Here is a 20,279-nt window from a genome sequence, read left to right as displayed (position 1 = left end):
CCATTGCAATTTACCTGTCTCACATTGTACTCTCCCAAAATACTGTTTCTCCATGTGGAGCGGAAGTATCGTAAAATTACTTTCTAGCTTTGAAAAGTATGACGTCACAATGTGCGTTGTCCACCATTCGTCTGGCAACGTTGCACTTCCGAGGTCGGATTCCGTCTCCTCAACACAGCTGCTTGCAATTTTCCAACGTGGGGCAGAGAGCTGTCTCCGACGAGGTGCGCTGCTGTAGGAGGCGGACTCTAGTGCTCGTGATGACGACACCTACTGTTGGAGAAACCGAAACTATGGAGCTTTCGAAAGATCGCGGAAGCGCGTAATGCTCACTGACTGCATTTATATTGCGCGCTGAGTTCTAAGCGAGGCTCGTTTTTAATGCAAAATATTTTGAGGTCGGGTGTTAGATGGTGGCAGAAAACAGAGCACACGCGCTGAGGGTAATTATTTCCACTTATTCATAGGTCATAGACGGCCACAGCGAATGTTCGAAACACGAAGACAATTTTTTTTTTCTTCAAAACTTGTGCAGAACAATACTTTCCTAATTCTCTGATTTCTCGAACATCTGTCGCAATTTTCCTCCCAAATCGTTAGATTTGACAACCACGCACTCCTTCAAGTTTTGTCTCGACGCTTCCTTCCGTGTCGTTTCACTTTTTCCCCACCTTCGTTTGACAACGAATATGATGCGACCTGAACTAGGGTTTAGCTCGATTACGTCATATTTATTGACTCGCGACACTCAAATAAACACGCGAACAGTCAAGTATGTATTTCCGCGCTGTTCTTTTAACATTCGGGTCAGCGTTTATGTGTGTGGGTGCGCGACACCTGGGAACGCGTTTCAGTAGCAGACGACTTCTGCTACCGATAGTGAGCGAAGCAGACGACGCATCGTTGGGTGTGAGATAAGCATCCCGCAGTCATCACGCCTCCTCCTACTTTGCTGTAGCATCGTGACAGAATGAGCTCACGTGTTGTAGCAGGCAGTGACATGTAGACAGGACGCTGAACGAAGTTCCTTGTCAAGGATGTTAAAAGCGTATGTTGGCTTTATTACGTGATCTTGTGTTGTGGTTTTGGCCCTGTTCGCTTCCTGTGATGGTGGGCGTCGGCATCACGACTTGGTAAGCATTTTTAACGATATCTTTAAGAGGCTAGTTCCTATTTGTAATTTTGACAGAGAAGGGCACGTTGCATACGATGCAAAAATATATTTGATGGAGAAAAACGGAACGCTTCCTGCTACTCCTTGTTTGCAGTTTTTCACGGTAACAGGCCTAATAGCTCGTAATGATAAAAATAATATGCAATGTGCCGCAGTGGCCGCAGTTATGCGTATAGGTTACTACATATCCCGCGAGTATCTGCAGGTATCCGCTGTTTCACTCGCGCACGGGCGCAGTTTGCGGCTGCCGGTGAAAAGCTTTTGCAAGCTTGTTAACGTGCTCATTAGCTGAAGCATTTCTTCCAATTTGCATCACGAAAAATACGTAATGAGTAAACATTCTTTTATATAGCCCACGGTTTTTGTATCTTTAACCGGAGTATCTGTTGATCTCACGTAAATAGTTGACAAATTCCACACACAACATTGAGAGAGACAGCACGTGGTCTTGAAAACTGCTCATTTTTGTAATGTCGCTCATTACATTGGCTACATTCTCTCTTATTCGCCTGATCGACTTTTCTCACTACACTCTTTTGTCACAACACATGGCGATAAGACGGGCCTGCAGAAACTCTACACATGGTCTGAATGTGGGGGACAGAAATTGAAAAGAAACAGCGACGGCCTTATGCTGAAGTTGTCTTTGGTGGTGTACAGGACTGCTGCATTTTTGCTGCACCTGTAACCAGTAGTAAACAACAGATGCACGTTAGAAAATGTATCATTCGATTGATTGCAATTTATTGCGTGTTTCACAAGTGTGGAAAACTATGAGCTGCACGCGATTGCACCATGAATCACTTTACATGATGATCGCGGTAATTAAAAATGACAAGGTACCATAAATTAAAAGTGGGAAGAGACGGTCATTAGAGTGCACTTTCGCTTTCTAAACCTAGTACCTAAACCTATACGCTCGCACCTACCCCCTACCCTAACGCTCGTCGAGGAAACTTACGCAACCATAATTATCGACGGCAGCCATCAATTGTAATTTGTAATCGGAGCGGAGCATACGGCGGACTTAGACTCGATAGGGGCATTACTCACGCGATGGAATGACACGAGGGGAAAAGACAAAAGACACACACAGGGTTGCCAGGCTTGCTTGCCTCAGCGAGTCCCGATACGGACGGGGTGATGTCAGCTGGAAGCTTTGCAGAGAAATTTCAGTCCCCGGCTAATCGATTATGAACGGGAAAAGAGCTCCAGGAAACAACCCCTTCCCCCTCCCATTACAAAACAGCGTCTTCGCGTGAGAGAGATTAAAGGATCTTTCGTGATGATGGTGCTGTCCAACGTCACTTTTCCTTTGTTGCGCGTGTGTCTGGATGTAAAAGCGTCTCGCGCGCAGGAAAGAGGTCTTCTTTTGGTTTCGGTATGAAATTGTACGACGAGATGTGCTAGTTCTTTAGATCGACTTCCGTTTTGAGTGTCAGTTGCAGAAATTGTTTCTTCTACGCTGATTATTGTTTCTCTGTCTTGTGTAGCAGGCGTTCTATGGTTCATAACTCCACGTAAGCGCGCGTAGCAGCCTTATCAGACTTTATGCAGTAATATTATCAGTAATAAAAGTGAGATATTTCGCTTCTTTCAATCGAGATACTATAATTTATGAGGGGGTTTCTCCGTCGCAGAAGTTCGCGAAGTTTTGCGTATAGAACTTACGATGGTGACCCGCAATTTCATATATTTTATAATTAATTTATTCAAATTGGAATACAGAATTCCTCGATTCGGACATCGAATCGAATACACTCTTGTGCGTATCTTGCGTAAATACTTTGTCGAATACACATTTAATTGCTTGGGTATTGAAAATAAAAATTCGAACGTTCGCACAGAATACGTTGCCCGCGAAACATATCATTTTGAATCGCACGCAGGTTGCGTTGAATCATCATTGGCCATGCGAAAGGGAGCGTGTATCAACCTGGGGGCAAGGTGGCCGGTATCCTATCGAGACGGGGGGCCAACCCCCCCCCCCCCCCCCGTCATGCATTTCCTTCTCCCTCCCACGTGGTATGGAGTACGGCAACAACCTGTTTCGGGAGATCCGCTGCATTCCTATGGACAGACGACCTGTATATCCCACAGCTTCTCGGGTGGAGGGAGGGAGGGGGTGGCGCCTTTCCCCTCCTGCTCGTAAAGTAATATCGATAAAAGTCGACATCACCCTTATAGCGCATACGAAAAAGAAAAGGTGATGCGGCAGGTAGACGGCCGACCTTGAAGCAACGATGTCGCCGCGATGCCCCACCTATAGCTGTTTGCATGCCCTACCTGGTTGTGGGGGGCAGGCATTCAAATGTCAGGTGGAATGGGAAATACACGAAAATGTTGCGATTTAGTCGTAGGGGGGATGAAATCGGAATGGTTAAAAGACGGTTCAGTTTGAGGCGAGAGGGTTGAACTGTGGCGCCGGAAGGACGGCTTGAGTGAAGATGGAGGTCGTGTTTGTTCTCGAATGTTTCAGGAGGCTCTCAATGTTTATTTCTCCAACCACGCATGTTAGGATGGTTCTGTTACGGCCTGATTTATGCGTGTTACGAACCTGCGAGTCTTAATTCTCGACTAGCCGTAGCTGACGAAAAGATAAGTGTACGAAGTATAGATGAACTAAAGACGAAATATTTTTGCATGTATCGATTCTAGATATATTTCTTGCACGAAATGAGATTACAGCATCAGTTGAGTACATTTACTTTGTGAGCGATCACAAAAGTGAACGAAGCACGGTATATGCGACTTGCACGTCATCATCTGAACGTTGTATGGGAGTTTCTTAGGCCTGCACCAAGAAGTTAGCTGCAGTAGGCAAGATATCACTGAAATCTGTAAGACGAGACATATTTCACGCAAATTGAACGATTCCTTGCTGCGCTACAGCCTAATGAATTTAAAATGGTGCGAGGTCAACAGAGGCTGAATAGTCGCGCACGACATAGTCGAGATGATGTATAAACTGAAACAATTTCTTGGTGTCCTAGTTGTGTCGATTGAGGGACTCATCACAACCTAGCGGCGAAATTAGCCTATAGTGAACACGATGGAAATTGATGTTCTGAGGCTGGAACACAGAAGAAAGGACAACACAACACACAAGCCTCAAGTGCCTAAAGAACAATGAAAGTAGGAAGTCACTGAAAAGGTTAGCCAGCTGTAGGGCTCGAACCCACATCATCTGGATTGCCAGAAAATTGCCTTCTTGCAGTCCACAAGATGTGGGTTCGAGTCCTACAGCTGGCTAACCTTTTCAGTGACTTCCTACTTTCATAGCCTAGTGACTTTAACACTTCCCGCGCGAGGGGGAGGGGGGGGAGGGATATGTTTATTAAAAAAAGAAAGGCAGGCCAGGCAAAGAGCCGGCTTGCTAATCCTTAGAATAAAATAAATAAAAAAATAAAAAGAAGAAAGAGAAAGGAAAGTGAGGACAGCAACGTGACAATGTCACAGGCTGTTCATGAGTTCTGAGGCTCTGAGAAAGGGGCGCTGGTGATGGTTGGTGTATAGGACGGGGCCAAGCGGAGTAGGCGGAGTGGCCAAAGGAGATGTCCTTACAGCCAATTTGAAGTAGACGGCGTCGGAGGGTATCATGCTGTGGGCAATGCAGGAGACTCTGCAAGAGATTCTGCTGGGGGATGTCAACTACCATGCCGCAGGTAGTGCAGTTAGAGGAACTTAACTGGCCCATTTTGAAAAGCGAGGATACACAGACAGGACATACACAAAGCACCGACTGTTTCTGGCCCCTATAGGGTTTGTACGATTTTACGAACCTGGTCGGGCTTTAACTCTATACAAGTAACACCATCCACAAATAATTGTGGATTTCAGTTAAACTTTTTCTATGACAACGTTACATGTTCTTCTCCCTTCATTCCGTTGTGACGTCATGAGTCAAGGCGAGTGAATATTAGGGGTTGTTAACGTACTTGCCTTTTACGGTGGGGCGGCAATGATACTCAAGGAGTGTTACCTATAAGGATAGTACGTTGTAGGACATAATTGGAGGATGGAGTCTACCTTTGGTGTCCTTCTTACAAGTGCTCTTCAAGTTAAGAATGTCAAAATGTCGCTTCGGCGCCGTCTGCTGGATGCAAACGACTAATATAATTAGGCTGATCAGACATACCTATATACTTTACAATAATTCATGTAAGCTCTCACAAATAGTAATTATAGGGTATGTACAAGAATGTCTGTTTGAAACCTCACCATCAGGAATGGCCCTCCATAATAAGGCTTCTTGTCAGGCTTGTACATTTTGGACTTGGTTCCTTCATTTCCGCGTACGTGAAGTGAAATAAATCAATTCAATCAACCAATGTAGCTGATGGCAGTGCGCGGTTGAGCTAAATTCAAATACAGCAGTGTCAGGCGAAGCCATATTAAGCGACGCCACCCAGCAGCATCACATAGAGCACCACTCGACCTCAGAGTCTTCGAGTCTCATTTGTCACGTCAAATGACGCAAGACTGTCCAGCAAGCCATATCACGGGTCCAACCCCCAGTGCACACCACATCGGCGCCGAGACAGCATTAAAAAAAAATAATATTCTTATTACCATTATTTGGTGCCCCCTAGCAAACTGCTCGTTGTGAGGCCAATGCCGCTACCACATCGTACATCAACCATAGGAGAAGGAACTGCCACCGAGGCTACAAAACAAAAACAAGTCAAAGCTCGCCGCTTGCCAAGGGAACGGGAAATGAGCTACCACCGAGAAAAAGCAGTTAAAAAAAAAGAAAGCCGTCGGTTTGTTTTCGTGGAAGCGCCCAGCCGGGTGGGAATCTTCGACCTTGCAGCAACATCTCCGGCACCGGCGGCGGCAGCATTCCAGAGGTCAGCCGCCGCCGGCTGGCTGGCCGGCAATGAGGCACCTGTTGGCGAACGATGGAATGCGCCCTGCTGGATACCCTCAAGCAACCTTGTAGATGCTTGTGCAACTGGCGGGAGGATATTATAGAGTTCGATGCTGTTGGGTGCAGGCGGTTCAGATGGCGGTTGTTCGAGGAGTCAATGGCGTTCGTTGGGTTTTGTTGAATGGGTGGGTGGGTTTTGGAAGGTTGTGTAGCGCGTGTGTACGTGCGATATGAGCTGGGTGAATCCAAACGGGATGGGTGGGGGCGCGGAGAATCGAGGGAGTGGTTTCGAAAGGTGCGGGTAAATGGCTATAAATGAATGATCTGGCTGTATGGTCCGTATAGGTCCGTCGTGCAGTTCACTCATGGGAGGTTGTGCTGATCAGCCTTGTTGCACACTTGTTTATCTCGTGCGCGCGTGGTGAAATGCGGTGGGCATACCTAGGAGCACCGTAATATGAGGCAAAAGCAAATGGGAACAAGAAATTGCAGGACTACATTGCACTGCACCGTACCCGCGGTACCAGTGTGGTGCAGTGATGTCATAGCTTTCTGGTCATTTCATTACGATGTGCCCAGATTTCGATTCTGAGAAAAAAGTGCCGGATGATAAATGATAATAGGTGAATAAAACGATTGAAAAATTGCAAGTGGGAACCTGAAGGTTTGGGCTCGCTGATCATTTCTGAGGCGATGTCTCCCGGATGTACTCCTGGATCGAGTGAATTCATACTGGGCACATTCGGTGTGTGAGACTCACCATGTCAAAACTAGTATGAACTGGAACAAAGACAAAGGACGAACACAAATGTCCCCGTACTGAGGATTTTATCGACCGACCCGCCCAAGTCCTAGCCCTTGTCCATTCGTGTCCCAATTTCATGTCCTTATAGGAACATGTGTGTGCTGCTCTCCTTTTGGAATACTTCAGTTCCCCAAGGCATCGTAAATGCTTAAAAAACGATAAACTGAAAAATTGCTGAGTTTCTGCAAAACGCGTTAAAATGCGGTAGGTTTGTAGAGCCATCTTTCGATTTTGATCTTCGGTCTCCCGCACTCATCCTGCTTCTCCTTTCTCTCCGCAACTGATGGACGGACTTACACAGCTGTCGGCGTTGATGAGCTTCCAAACAAAACGTTGTAACTCTAGTACCTTATAATTTCATTGATTGGAGCAGAAGGAGTTGATCCAACACATAGGAGTTGCCACGAGCGTCTCTTAAGCGAGCAGATGACGTCAGACGCAGCGTGTTGAGACAAAAGTATCGCGGAAAATTCTACATGCTGAGTTTAAGCGTCAGCTACCCCCTCGATCCTCCGGGAGACAGGACACTGCCACACGATGACTAAAAACAAACAAACAAACACAAACCGCACAAACAGCCACAAAATTTCCCTCGGTGACAAAAACAACACAGACCCCGCCGCCCATTCCTTCCTAATCTCATTCCCCCCCCTGCGCGACCATTGGGCAAGCAAACGCGCTAAACGCCACGAAACTTTCCACGCGATTGCGGGGGAATCTCCCCATGCGAGTGAACCTGCTCCCATCGGCTTCAATGGACAGCCGCATCTTCTGCAGGCGATGCCTCGGGGGGGCTCTCGATTCCCTTTCCAAAGACAACGGAGGGCGGCCGCCCAGCTGTGTTTTGGCAGCGTAGGGAACACAGCTGGCTGCGTTGCCATGGGAACACCCCCTACACCGCGGTAGCAGCAGCATCCCTCCCTCCGTCTCGCACTCCGAGGCAGTCGTGCGTCCGTGATGCGTCTCTCCATCAGAGCACTCCTCTGTTAGTGGGCGTTGAAGACAGGTCTTCCGTCGTTGATATTTGAGGCGACATCTTAAAGATGGTGATAATACGCGCGTCAACGTCGCGTGAAATACTGTCGTCGGTGTGTTCGTCCTTGTCTTTGGCGTTCGCGAGTGCTGTAGCAGGTGGCTTCTGGGTTTCTGTTGCACAGAAACAGTAGAAGACTGGAGGACTTCAAGGATTATATCGGTGGCAACTTGGTCTTGTGAGATGATGTGTGGGGACTCGGTTTCGCGATAAGGTTCCCAGGAAGAGGAGAGCGAAGTTCTGTGACAGTAGGTCCCTCAGAACTTTGAGTTTCATGGCTCTAGTCACATCGAAGACGTGTCTGTGGCTTGGTAGGCAAGGCGTTGACGTTCGAGGATGTGACATTGGATATGCTGGACGAGTTTCGGATGCATTACATGGTGTTCTTCCGTGATCAGGTGAGTCCCGTGTGAATCTTTTCCTCACTTCTTGCGCTTCCAGTGGAAAAGTTAACGGTGTTAAAACATAATGGTGCAGGAACATTAATTATAGCGTCATCCTTCACTGGTTCGTTTCCTCTTTGATATCGTTCCATAGGTTCCTTACTGTCGTTATGCGTTTTTACTTGTATTCATTCAGTATTGAGAGAATAAGCTCTTTCAGCTTCGGCAATGTTTCTCCAAACAAATGACATTTTTCTCTCATTCGTTTTTTTCCCCGCTTTACACTCTTTTCTTACATTCAATCTATTCGATCCCGACCTTTTTTGATTGATATTTGAAGAAGCCCTTAAAAAAATTATTCGAATCTGTATGACACCTCCTATAAAACGACTAGCCACCGGCATTAAACTGAGCGTGAAAATATATTTTTTTCTATTTTAACATGTAAGACTTAGACCATCCTGCGTCGTGCTCGTCCACATCGTCCTGCCCACCTCGTCCTTCCCTCGTGCGATTTTTTTCTTTCGAAATATCTCCCGCTTTTGATTTCATTTTCCATGTTTCACATATGTATGCACATCTGGTGAGCCTTTATCGCTAAAACTGACCTCCTCCTGTAATGCGAGCGGTCGTGCAAATCCTACAGTGCAAACAAAGAATCTATCCGCACCTGTAACTCATTACTCACGTGCGCTCTCACATTCACTTTCAGGTGAACTTCCACCCGAACTACATCGGTCACTTCGAGACGTGCAACCCACGTGACGTGACGCCTGGCGTCATGATCACATGATTCGTTCAATCTGACATTGCGAACGCCTTCTCACCTGTTCCGCAGCGCGCGAGCGACAGGTGGCTTCGCTCCCATCCGCGACAGCTGCATAACGCCATGGAGACCGTGCCCGACGCACTTTCGAGCGACGACAGCGGTGTCTACGTCGCTCCTTCATCGCGGAGGAATAAACGAAAGTCCAGCGAACCTCGGAGACGTCGCGAGGTCCTCAAGCTGAAGTCGTCTTCCCCGGCGTGGAATGAAAGCGACTCTGAGGCGGAGCGACCCAGCAGCGGTGACAGCGGGATCCGCGCAGATGACAAAGTACCTGTCGTTGCTGATCTTAACGAAGCACCTCGAAAGAGAGCGATGCGGCAGTCTGTGATTGATCCCGTGGTCTTAGAATGTTCTCCGTCGTTTGCGGGCGTGAAACAGGGTTGTTCCGTCGACCTGGAAGGACGGACGAGGAAGACGCCTTCACCGGGACGCGGGGACCGGAGGACCGTTGGTAGGAAAGAAGATCCCGCACGGTCAATCGCATGCTTGCCTAAGAAGCGACCTTATGAAGCGCAGGAAGTTGGAGCAAGCCTGTCGAATGTGCCGGGAAGTGGGGCGATAGATACATGTCTGGACCTCACGGCACACCGTACTCCTCTTGCCATACCTAAAAAATCTTCATCTCGCCCTTCTAGTTCTAGTTCCAAAGACTCGCAATTAGGTACGACAGATTTTACGCTCTCGACGAAGCCTTCGACATCAGCTTCACCCGTTAACACTACCGTATTATCACGGACGACCCGCGTAGCCCCCGTTCCTTCTGCGAGTGGTGCCATAGAGTCCCCGTACACATGCCGGCTGATCTCCCCCGGAACAGCTAACTCCTCAGGAATGTCATCATCACCAGAGCCGTCGCCGTTACCCCACACGAGTGCGGCCGGCCCGTCATTTTCGACATTCTCCTCTGCACCGTTTCCAGAGGCATCGACAGAATCCTATCACGCATCTAGATCAAGAAAGGGCTACGCAACGCAGGGCGAACGTCCATTTGACGCCAGCGACATCGAACTCATTCCCAGGACAGCAATGAGATCAAATCAGGAAGAAGCACGCTGTTCTCCCGCGAAGAAGACAGGCAACGGCATGTCGAGGCAACGCCGCATTGAAGCCAACGCTCGGGAACGGACGCGCGTTCACACAATCAGTGCGGCATTTGAAGCTCTGCGGCGTGCGGTGCCCGCATATGCGGACAACCAGAAACTGAGTAAATTGGCCATTTTGCGGATTGCTGCGGCTTACATTGTGGCTCTGGCACGCTTGAACGATCGTGACTATTCGTGCGACCAGCGAGCACCGTCTTTTGCGGAGTGCATCGAAGTGTGTACCAGGACGATTCAAATGGAAGGCAAGGCCAGGAGAAGACCAAGGGTAAGACACGCTCATGTGCTCGTGCGCCCTAACAACAGTCAGTACGGCAGACAGACAATAGTTAAGGCGCAAATTATCCACAGATACAATGCAGTCGATCACCTTACCATGACATGACATCGTTTTCTCTTTCTTCTTTTTCCCCCACCCTCCTTTCCCTTCATTTGTTTTACATATCACGAGTTGTAAATAGCGCGTCTTGGAGTAGCAAACCCAGAGTAGTTTGGGACTAACATCTCGATTTTTATCTTTTACCAACCAACCAATCAATCAATCAACACGGCACTGCGTCGTGGTCCCAGCTCTACAATCGCCGTTGTCTCAATCATCGCGTTTTCTAAGATTCAGCCTCCTTTTTCAGTTTTTTTTTTTTTTTTGATGGGGGGGGGGGGGGTCGTATATATAAATATGATGAGACCGAACCGGAAAGGGGCTCTACAGTGCTGGACAAAGCTTTACGGAACACTCTACGGCACATTCGTTCCTCAGAGTGACACGCTGCTAGCGTAAACTGCATTGGTACCGTACGGACTTACAGTCATGTGCCTCGGTAACCCGGTCACCTTTTTGCAAGTCCGTACGGTACCACTCGCTTCTAGCCTGTCACTCTGAGGAAGGAATGAGCCGTAACGTGTTCCGTAAACTTTTGTTCAGCACTGTGCACTCGCTGTGTGCATATAGGAAGTTGTTGCTACTGCTGTGCAGCTGGAATGGTATATAGCTTGAGAAGGTTATGAAAGAAAAGTTCTGTTTCGCGGCAATTACTGAGGCTACATCACCGTACCGTTTCTGGAAACATGCTTATCATAAAACAGTTTTTTTTTGTCAACCACAACATGGTTCTGTGAAGCGATAGCAATGCGGCATGCAATATATCATGAGCTGTATATAATCGTGTTCAACTTAAGAAGGAAAAGAAATCTAGTCCGTCAGCTGTAAAAATATTAGTGCGCCGCAGATAGGATGGCTGGATGTAGAGAGGTCACGCTTTCTCCCTGCGCCAGATAATGACACTCACTCTGCTTCCGAACTGGCCGCATGACACTACGCTACAGCAGAATGTGCGCTCCCCTACTCATGGCCTAATCCTATTGATGGCGCATGGTAGCGCTGCAGTATTTATCCTGGCGCTATTGCGACTCCTTATTTCAAACGGCGTATGTAGTTGACGGACTCGATTTCTTTTCCTTCTTAAGTTGAACACGACTATAGTACTTTGGAAATAAGCAATGTGAACTTGCTACACAAGCTTTTTAGCTCACCTGACTGGCGCCCCGAAAGGCTTCGAGTATACCGGTCAAGTGGTATCGGCAGAAACCAATAACGATGTCACGAAGCCAGTGCCGAAGCGTGAATGTCACATCCCTACCACATCTACTTCAGCGTCTCCCCCTGCTTGCTTGTTTCGCCGCCAGCCGTACTACACGTAGTTGCATGTCGTATCAGTGACGTCATTTCCGGCCTCTAACGTCCCATATATGCTACCATCGTAACGTTTCTGGAGACAACGGTACCGTGATTCCATTTGACGCTTCGGGCTGTCGGGCATTTTGGCGGTACGACACATAGCGTGAGGTTGGAGACACGTTAGGACCATTGTCACTCTGTGTGAGTTCAGCTTTGTTCGACTAACATCGTTCTGAGCACAGGGCTTGGCTACTCCCTCCCGCCTTGTACAGACACGCATTGCAGCACTGGCTGAGCCACCAGTGGATGTCGTCTGTTAATGTCTGAACGCATCGTGCACCATTGTCGTCTACTAGGACAGGAAAGAAAAGGATTTGTGCATTCTTCCAATTGCTTTTCAGTGCGGTAGCTTTATATGGTCATCTTCCGATCTCTTCCGGCTTTGCTGTCTGGGTGTTTTTCACGTGTTTTCCTCAGGCGCTTTAAGACAAATGTCGGCACAGTTCCCAGTGAAGTCGGCCCAGGATGCAAGACCCCGCCTTGCGATAGTCGAGACGTTGCCTGCCTAAGCGTGGCCGCCTACGGCATAAGCAGTTCCATCTATGTACACCATTTTTCCATCTTGATCTTCGGGCGCCCGCACTTGTGCCCATTGTAACTTCATCTTCTCTCTCTTCTTCTCATTCCACAACTGTTACGGACGGACCAACACGGCTGTCGACGTTGGTGGTACCCCTAAAGCTATACGTTTAAAAATACGCCTCTCTCAGTCACGATATGATGCTATCACGATATGATGATATCTGTCGATCCGAAGATCCCTCTAATTTTCGAGATCACTTAGCTGTCTCTCGACGTAAATTGTACGAATCACCAATCGTTAATATACCCATCAATCGATCAATCGCTTCTAATTGAAAATTCATCGTTCGCACTCGATTACACGGCGACTTCTGTGTAACCGACTCCTTAGGATTTTTTGACACATCGCCGAATAAATTTTCACCCAGGACTAGTGCCCGCGAACTGGAAGGAGGGAATTGGTTCCATCGGGGCTATTTATAACATTCGCTTCCGATATACTAGGACCGGCACCAGATGTTACGCCTGGGAGAGTCGCTACCCAAAGCAAAAGGGGGATCCTCCTCGACGCGTTAAATACGTCGTTGATTCTGCTGTCGTCAGCAGCTGTAGCGACTTCTGCGCAAACCCCACGTGCACTCATGCAAGCAAATCGAACGCTCCTATTTAGGGCTATCCGAAACGCCTCGTAAACGTGACGAGAAATGAGATATTGGTTGACGAATGGTTCGCAGGACTATGTTCGACGTCCTGAAATAGAAGCGGACTCGGTCGGTTGCAAATTAGTTTATCAGTTGCAATTTTATTCATTACCATGAGCTTCCTGGGAATGATACTGCACACTGGACAATCTCGCCACCAGGGGCGGATCCAGGCCCCCCCCCCCCCCCCCCCGAGACATACCTCTACCCCCCATTCCGGCAGATTTTTCTGCCGCACGGCGAATTTGCCTGCTACATGGCGACCCCCCCCGTCTTCTCTCTTTTTTTTAGTGCCCCCCCCCCCCCCGAGGATCTTCCCTGGATCCGCCCCTGCTCGCCACGGTGATAATTGCTCTACACTCTTAAAAATGAACTTCACCCATAGCACGCTCCTAGCCAAATGACAGCCCAGCCAGTGTGGCATAGCTGAAAACTAGGGGCGTACGCAATTTTTGTGGCATTATGCAGTTCACAATTGCCACAAAAATGGCGTACGCCCTCCGTTTTCATCAAGTCAAGGGAGAAAACATTGCCAGCCGGGATGATGGTTGGCTAGGAGCGTGCTGTGCGGTGAAGCTCTGTTTTTAGAGAGTAGGAGCTTTCGTGAACAACCTAACCACGGAGGCAGAATCTTGGGCGATGCGCATGAGATAGCCTTCGCCTCTAGATGATTCCTTAGTGAGGTTTATGGAAGTATGGTAGATCTAAGTCATATATTCGCAGGGATATATGCTTTAGCGCTTTGCAGCCATGTCCGCTTATAAAACGCTCGCAACTGTTCACGGGCTGTGTGTACCGTTAAAACTGTTACAGCATACGGATGGTAACTGAAATACGCAATGCACGCCAATAAGCTCATAACGCGTGCATTGATCCGTAGGTTGCGTGTCGGAACGCGCTCCCAAGACGCAGCAATTCATTGGCATGGTACCAGCTAGTATGGGCTTCCGTGAAAGACATTACACCGTGGCTGACCACTTTCTTGTCAGTCATGACCTTGCATATTTTCACTTTACAAATTTCACAACTAAAAACTCAAATTTTTATCATTGCCGTAAACTCAGCGGCGTCCACTGAAATGCTTCCTCTATCTGTCAGCAAAATAGCTACGCAGAAGGACACTCGTAATCCCTAAGTTCTGAACCATTCCTTACTGGAACACTTACTATACAGTCAAACTCCTTTACAACGAAACTCAGGGGACAGCAAAAAAAATTCGCAGTAAAGGTATTTTCGTTAAAAAGAATGTCCATTATTGGACCTATAGGGCTCCAGCGGGACCGCAAAAAAATTTGCTGTAGTGGTATTTTCGTTAAAAAGGTGTTCGCTATAAAGGAGTTTGACTGTATACATCACGCCATCCAGGTGCAACCCCTTTTCTCCCCCCCCCCCCCCCCCCCCCCCCCCACCTCGGAACGCCGTCACCTGGCCGAAAAACGTCGTTTTTGTCTTTCCCCGTGGCACGCAAGGGAAGGTTCCCAGATGTCTGAGCACGATTGCAAAACAAAAATTTCCGCAAGAACGGAAAGATGGGCTTTGAAGAGTTGGTAAAGTGCCAGAGTAAACGTCCACCTGTGCAACTGGGGGAAGAAAGGCATCGGACAGTTCCTTGTCTTCCTGCATGTCCGAGTGACACCTGCAACGCAGTTCCCTGATGGGAATTCGGGGAGATGGGAGAGCCGAGTCGGCGGGTGGTTTGTGGGCCTCTCTCTTGTCTGAGTTTCGGAGAACGCTTTCGGGAAATCCGGTTGTAAAGCACTACGTGTGACGCACCTGTTAGGGAAAACAGGAATCGTTTTGGAGGGTGTTTTGCTGTCCACGGGAGGAATGCCTAACAAGGGAGGTGTCCTTGTGGATGTATCATAGAACAGATTGCTGCTGTCCATCCGAAACGGCCCAAATCCCACGTTTTATATTAATACACATTTCAAAGGAACAGCCAATTGGAACGCTGCTGTTCGTAATTTTCATTTGCGGGGAAATAATTTATTTCGCGTAGGTGAATGGCGTTTTACCTTAGTGATAATTTTCTACGTCATATCTCGATCCACATTTATTCCAGGTCACATTCATAGTGCTCCGACGTTTCTCTTATTGTACATTCAACTTGGACGAATGTATAATTGATTTATTGATTGGGCGCTATAAAGTCGCTGTATAGGCTATTAGCGACTCAGAATTCGTCCCACTAGGTTCTTCATTCTTGCATTCATTGCTGTTGTAAGGGGGTGCAGTATGGTGTATCGACCTTGCGCCTTGTCGATCTCTCTTTCTTCTTTCCACTTTTCAATGCATTACGGGCATTATGGACGCGACAGCCGGACTGTCGAGTCACTTCTGCTTCGACGGACGGTTCCGGACTCATTTAACGATCGGATGACTTATTAACTATCTGACGTTATTATATTTCCGCAAGTAAAAATGTCCGAATACAAATTCCTTTTCACACTTCGACATTGCCGGCCGATCTTGTGGCGCAAATAGATTTAGTAAGCGATCTGATTGAATTAACGTGATGTACTTTTCAAAAGAACAAACAAAACTTCCACATTTTTACCAAGCGTATTAAATGTAAACATTTCAGACCCCCGCGCAACATATATTGAGTTTTGCACACGATGCATTTGACGCACACGTTGCAGTGCTCAAAATGCGCTAAAAATCGTAACTAAAATGTGAGCGACTGCACTGTACTTTGAGCCTTTGCCTTGCCTTTATTCCGCATTTCTCTCGCCTTATACCCCTTTACCTTATGCGTTTGTCTGCCTCCCACAGGAGTCCTTGGACCTGTCCAGCTGACCGGAAACAAATCGTCGCGCCATGATGTGAAAGTCATGGACATTGAAGATGTGGTAGACCGCCATATTCTCGCGTGGTGGTGAAGATCTTCTCATAGAAGGTTTTTGTGTGTAGTGTCACAGGATCGTCGATCCTCCCGTAAGGATTCTTGTAGGAATGTGCAAAGCAATTCGTCTGAGTCTTTGTGTTGTGGAGGTGTGACTGGTTATTGTATTAAGATGATAGAGGAGATAATTTTACAAAATGATGTCATCAAATAAATATTATGCGTTTATAACGCACACGATGCGACGTGTCAGCTTCCTTTTCTTGTTCTCTTCGCACTAAATTGTTGTGCCACAGATGTCTACACTGTTAAAACAGAACTTCACCACATAGCACGCTCACAGCCAACCATAATTCTATGTCCTGATTTGGTCAAAACGGGGGGGGGGGGGGGGGGGGGCTGTCTTGGACAAACATAATGTGTCTCAGATAGGCGCCTCCTCCCATTTTCAACAAAGCAATGCACAGAATGATATCATTCGGAATGATGGTTGGCTATAGGAGCGTGCTATGTGGTGAAGTTCTGTTTTAACAGTGTATACACTGTTAAAAAAGAACTTCACCACATAGCACGCTCCTAGCCAATCATAATCTCGAATGATACCGTTATCCGCCCTGATAACGGTATCATTCGAGATTATGGTTGGCTAGGAGCGTGCTATGCGGTGAAGTTCATTTTTAAGAGTGTATATAAGCAAAGGTTATAATATAAAGTGAGATTGGCTCGCTGCTTGCGAGCTGCCTTTCTTTGGACAGCTCACCAGACACAGGAGGGGCCCGGGGCGGGGCCCTTGGCCAGGAGTCAGAATTTTCGCTCTGGCTAAAGAGTCGTTAGTCCTGAAATACGTGGGCTTGAATGACGACTCTAGCAATTATCATTAAGCAATTATTATTCAGTTAAGACACTCATCAACTCCGCCGACCGCTAAACACGATGTAGATTTAATATGTTAAACTCCGCGCCATCCAAGATGTGCCTTGCTTCGTCGAAGATTTGATCACCTATATACCACCTAGAATCTTCAATATTATTAAGAAATCGTTTGAAAGTTAATGATGATTAGATCCGCTACAGCTTTCGCTCTACACTCTTAAAAATGAACTTCACCGCATAGCACGCTCCTAGCCAACCATTATCTCGAATGATATAGTTATCTGTCCTTATTTGTTCAAAACGGGAGGCGTACGCCTTTTTTGTGACACTTATGCTGTTCATAATTGCCACATAAAAGGGGTACGCCTCCTGGTTCCAACAAATCAGGGCAGATAACTATATCATTCGAGATGATGGTTGGATAGGAGTGTGGTATGCGGTGAAGTTCATTTCTAAGAGTGTATGCTCTACACTGTTAAAACAGAACTTCACCGCATAGCACGCTCCTAGCCAATCGTCATTCCGAATGATATCATTCTGTGTCATGATTTGTTCAAAACAGGGGGGAGGCGCCTATCTGGGACAGATTATCTTGTCCCAGATAGGCGCCTCCCCCCTGTTTTGAACAAATCATGACACAGAATGATATCATTCGGTATGATGGTTGGTCAGGAGCGTGCTATATGGTGAAGTTCTGTTTTAACAGTGTAGGCAGGCATGCCTTGCAGGTAACATATGGTGCCAGAAGATACCAGATCCAGAGACAACTTAGCTAGAAGGGCATATGTCTTGACTATATGTTCCTGTAAACACTTTTCTAAGATATTATGAAGGCGATACTTTCATCTTCTCTTGTTGAAGACCGGAGGATGGCACAATGCGTAAGGCTTGACAACATGACGTTTTAAAAATGGTGCTGCTCTCACCCTAAAAAGGAAGCGCAGACTCAGTGTTCTCCCTTTCCCGGTGAGAAAAAATATCAAAGGACGGGGTATATTGTACGCAACATATTGCATTTACAACACCGGTCACTATTCTATAGACTGGGTATACCACAACAACTCTGCTGTTTTCCTCCGACGCTTTAAGACAAACGTCGGCAGTTCCCTGCGAAGCCGGCCCAGGACGCGCGATCCCCTGTCCTGCGGTAGTCGTGACGTTGCCCGCCTGAGCGTGGCCGACTACGGCAAACGGTTTGACCACCACCACCTCTGCTGCACGTGGATGACGTACGATGCAAGTCCCAACTCCAGGCGCTCATGAAGAAGCGGATGAACCACGCGGAACCGGAAGAACCATGTGACGATGGCAGCAACAACTTTATTTCGAGATTATGAATGGGGACTTTCATCGCCAGGGGCAATACTCTACCCCATACCAGAACTCTTACCAGAACCTCAATTCTTGCTCATCGTAGGCACCGTTGAGAAATGACAAGGACAAGCCATCGTTTGGAACTCTCTACGACACCAGGCTGCGGAAGAAGTCCCGCTACACAATTGCGAGTTTCCACGATTGTCATATCCACACTCCTTCCTCTCTGTGTTCTACGGGGTGTGGTTCGAAGAACCAGACGCCCGGATCGTTCTTCATTCGTTTTGGCTTCATTTCGTTCGACAATCAATGGCCAAAATACCTTTTCGTCCCTTCCGTTTTCTCTCACTTTTCTCGTGTCGTCCTCATCCTTATTCTCGGTTTCTTTCACTATACACAGTCTTAAAAAACACGTGGTGGTGGTGACGAGTCCGGCTTGCCGTTGTTGGTCTAACTTATTGGGGTAGCGTCACGACTGTAGCCAGGATAAGATTAGATGATGATGATGACAGATGTTGGAATGATGACGATGATGATTAAGATGTAAAACAAGTGGTGGTCATGGTGAAAGTGCTCGCCGTTGTCGGCCTCACAGAGGTGGGCAACGTGACGTAAAACAGGACTTCACCACACGGTGAACGCCAACCATTGCGCAGAATGATAGGCTTATCACGCCTGATTTGTGGAAAGCGTGGGGCGTACGCCTCTCGTTTTTAATCGATCAGGGGGCATAACGACGTCACTCGGGATAGGGGTTGGCCTAGAGCGTGCTATGCGGCAAAGTTCTGCTTTAAGAGCGCAGCGTTAAACCACAACTTCCCACCTAACATCGCTCGGAGCCAACCGTAAGTCAGTGTGTTATCACTCTTGTCTCATGATTTGTTGAAGACGGGATGGATCCGCCTATTTTGGACACATTGTGCAAAATTTATAGCGTCCAAAATAGACGTATCCATCCCATTTTCAACAAATCATGAGACAAAACGTTATGATTCTGTATCACGGTTGGCTCCGATCGGTGTTATTTGGTTATTTATTTCAGTAAAACAAAAAAGAAAGAAGAAACAAGCACACGGGGCGGAAGGTCAGCCGCGTCCTACGTTGACTGTTCGCACGGCGCTGGAATATCGGGAGAGACGTACTGCGCACAAGATAATCCGTAGCAGACGACAGGGTCGATGGTGTCGTCTGCTACGGATTATCTTGTGGCTGAGCCAGCACCACCTAGCAACAAAGCCTGATCGCAAGACGAGCGCCGTCAGCCGCATAAGCAGCCACTGGTAGCCACGGAAAGCCTGTGTTTGAAATCGTCAGCGGCGATTGGCTGACATCCTGATTTTATATGTCTGCGAAGGAGTGAGAGGAGGCATTAACCAGGCCGTCTGTACAACACCACCTATAGAATAGAAAGCCTGATTACTCGTCGACGTGACGTAATAACTAACACACTCTTAAAAATGAACTTCACCGCATAGCACGCTCTTAGCCAACCATAATCTAGAATGATATGGTTATCGGTTGTGACTTGTTGAAAACGGGAGGCGTACGCCTTTCTGTGACACTTATGCTGTTCATAATGGTCACAAGAAAGGCGTACGCCTCCCGTTTTCAACAAATCGGGGCCGATAACGATATCATTCGAGATGATTGTTGGCTAGGAGCGTGCTATGCGGTGAAGCTCATTTTTAAGGTGGTGGTGGTGATAGGGCATGCCGTTGTCGGCCTCACGTATGTGGGCAACGTCAAGACTCACGCCCTGAGGGAATGCGCGTCCTGGGCCGACTTCTAAGGGAACTGTGCCGACATATGTCTGTCATTTTTAAGAGTGCAGTCAGCCAATCAGAACTGTGTTTTGAATGGCCGTAGCCAACCGCGAACGTACTTTCAGCGGCCGTAGTCATGGAGACGAGCCACCGCCAGCCGCATGGACAGCCACTGTCCTCTGCGAGTAGTGAACGTTCCCGCGTATTAAATGTGAAAACAGAATAAAGCGCAACACGGTCCCCTATTTTTCCCAATACTAATTTTCTGGAAAGCGCGTGTGGCATTTTTAGTCTACAGGTTTCAAATTTGCGAAGTTAAGTCAAATTCGACG

At 47.6% G+C, this 20,279-nt stretch overlaps 1 protein-coding gene across 3 annotated transcripts; it reads left to right on the top strand.

The window, feature by feature from the left end:
- Positions 1-859: 859 nt before the first annotated feature.
- On the top strand, positions 860-16,239 carry LOC135368736 (transcription factor Atoh8-like). Of its 3 annotated transcripts, XM_064602219.1 has the most exons (4): positions 860-1,133; positions 8,007-8,280; positions 8,978-10,462; positions 15,928-16,239. In XM_064602219.1, exons 3-4 carry the CDS (start codon positions 9,155-9,157, stop codon positions 15,949-15,951), a joined length of 1,332 nt encoding a protein of 443 aa, XP_064458289.1. In that variant the 5' UTR covers positions 860-1,133; positions 8,007-8,280; positions 8,978-9,154; the 3' UTR covers positions 15,952-16,239. The 3 variants fall into 3 exon arrangements, with proteins under 3 accessions (XP_064458289.1, XP_064458290.1, XP_064458288.1); XM_064602220.1 differs by lacking the exon at positions 8,007-8,280; XM_064602218.1 differs by lacking the exon at positions 860-1,133 and having other exon boundaries at positions 7,644-8,280.
- The last annotated feature ends 4,040 nt before the right edge of the window (positions 16,240-20,279 follow it).

Source organism: Ornithodoros turicata, chromosome 9, assembly GCF_037126465.1.
Source record: "Ornithodoros turicata isolate Travis chromosome 9, ASM3712646v1, whole genome shotgun sequence".
NCBI lineage: Eukaryota > Metazoa > Arthropoda > Arachnida > Ixodida > Argasidae > Ornithodoros > Ornithodoros turicata.
This window is presented reverse-complemented; position numbering and strand designations above follow the sequence as displayed.

Bases quoted from the DNA above. Each gene is read 5' to 3' on its own strand.
- LOC135368736 (XM_064602220.1), top strand. From the start codon at position 9,155: ATGGAGACCGTGCCCGACGCACTTTCGAGCGACGACAGCGGTGTCTAC. The intron at 10,463-15,927 runs GTAAGACACGCT...TGCCTCCCACAG, and splicing joins AGGCCAGGAGAAGACCAAGG to GAGTCCTTGGACCTGTCCAG.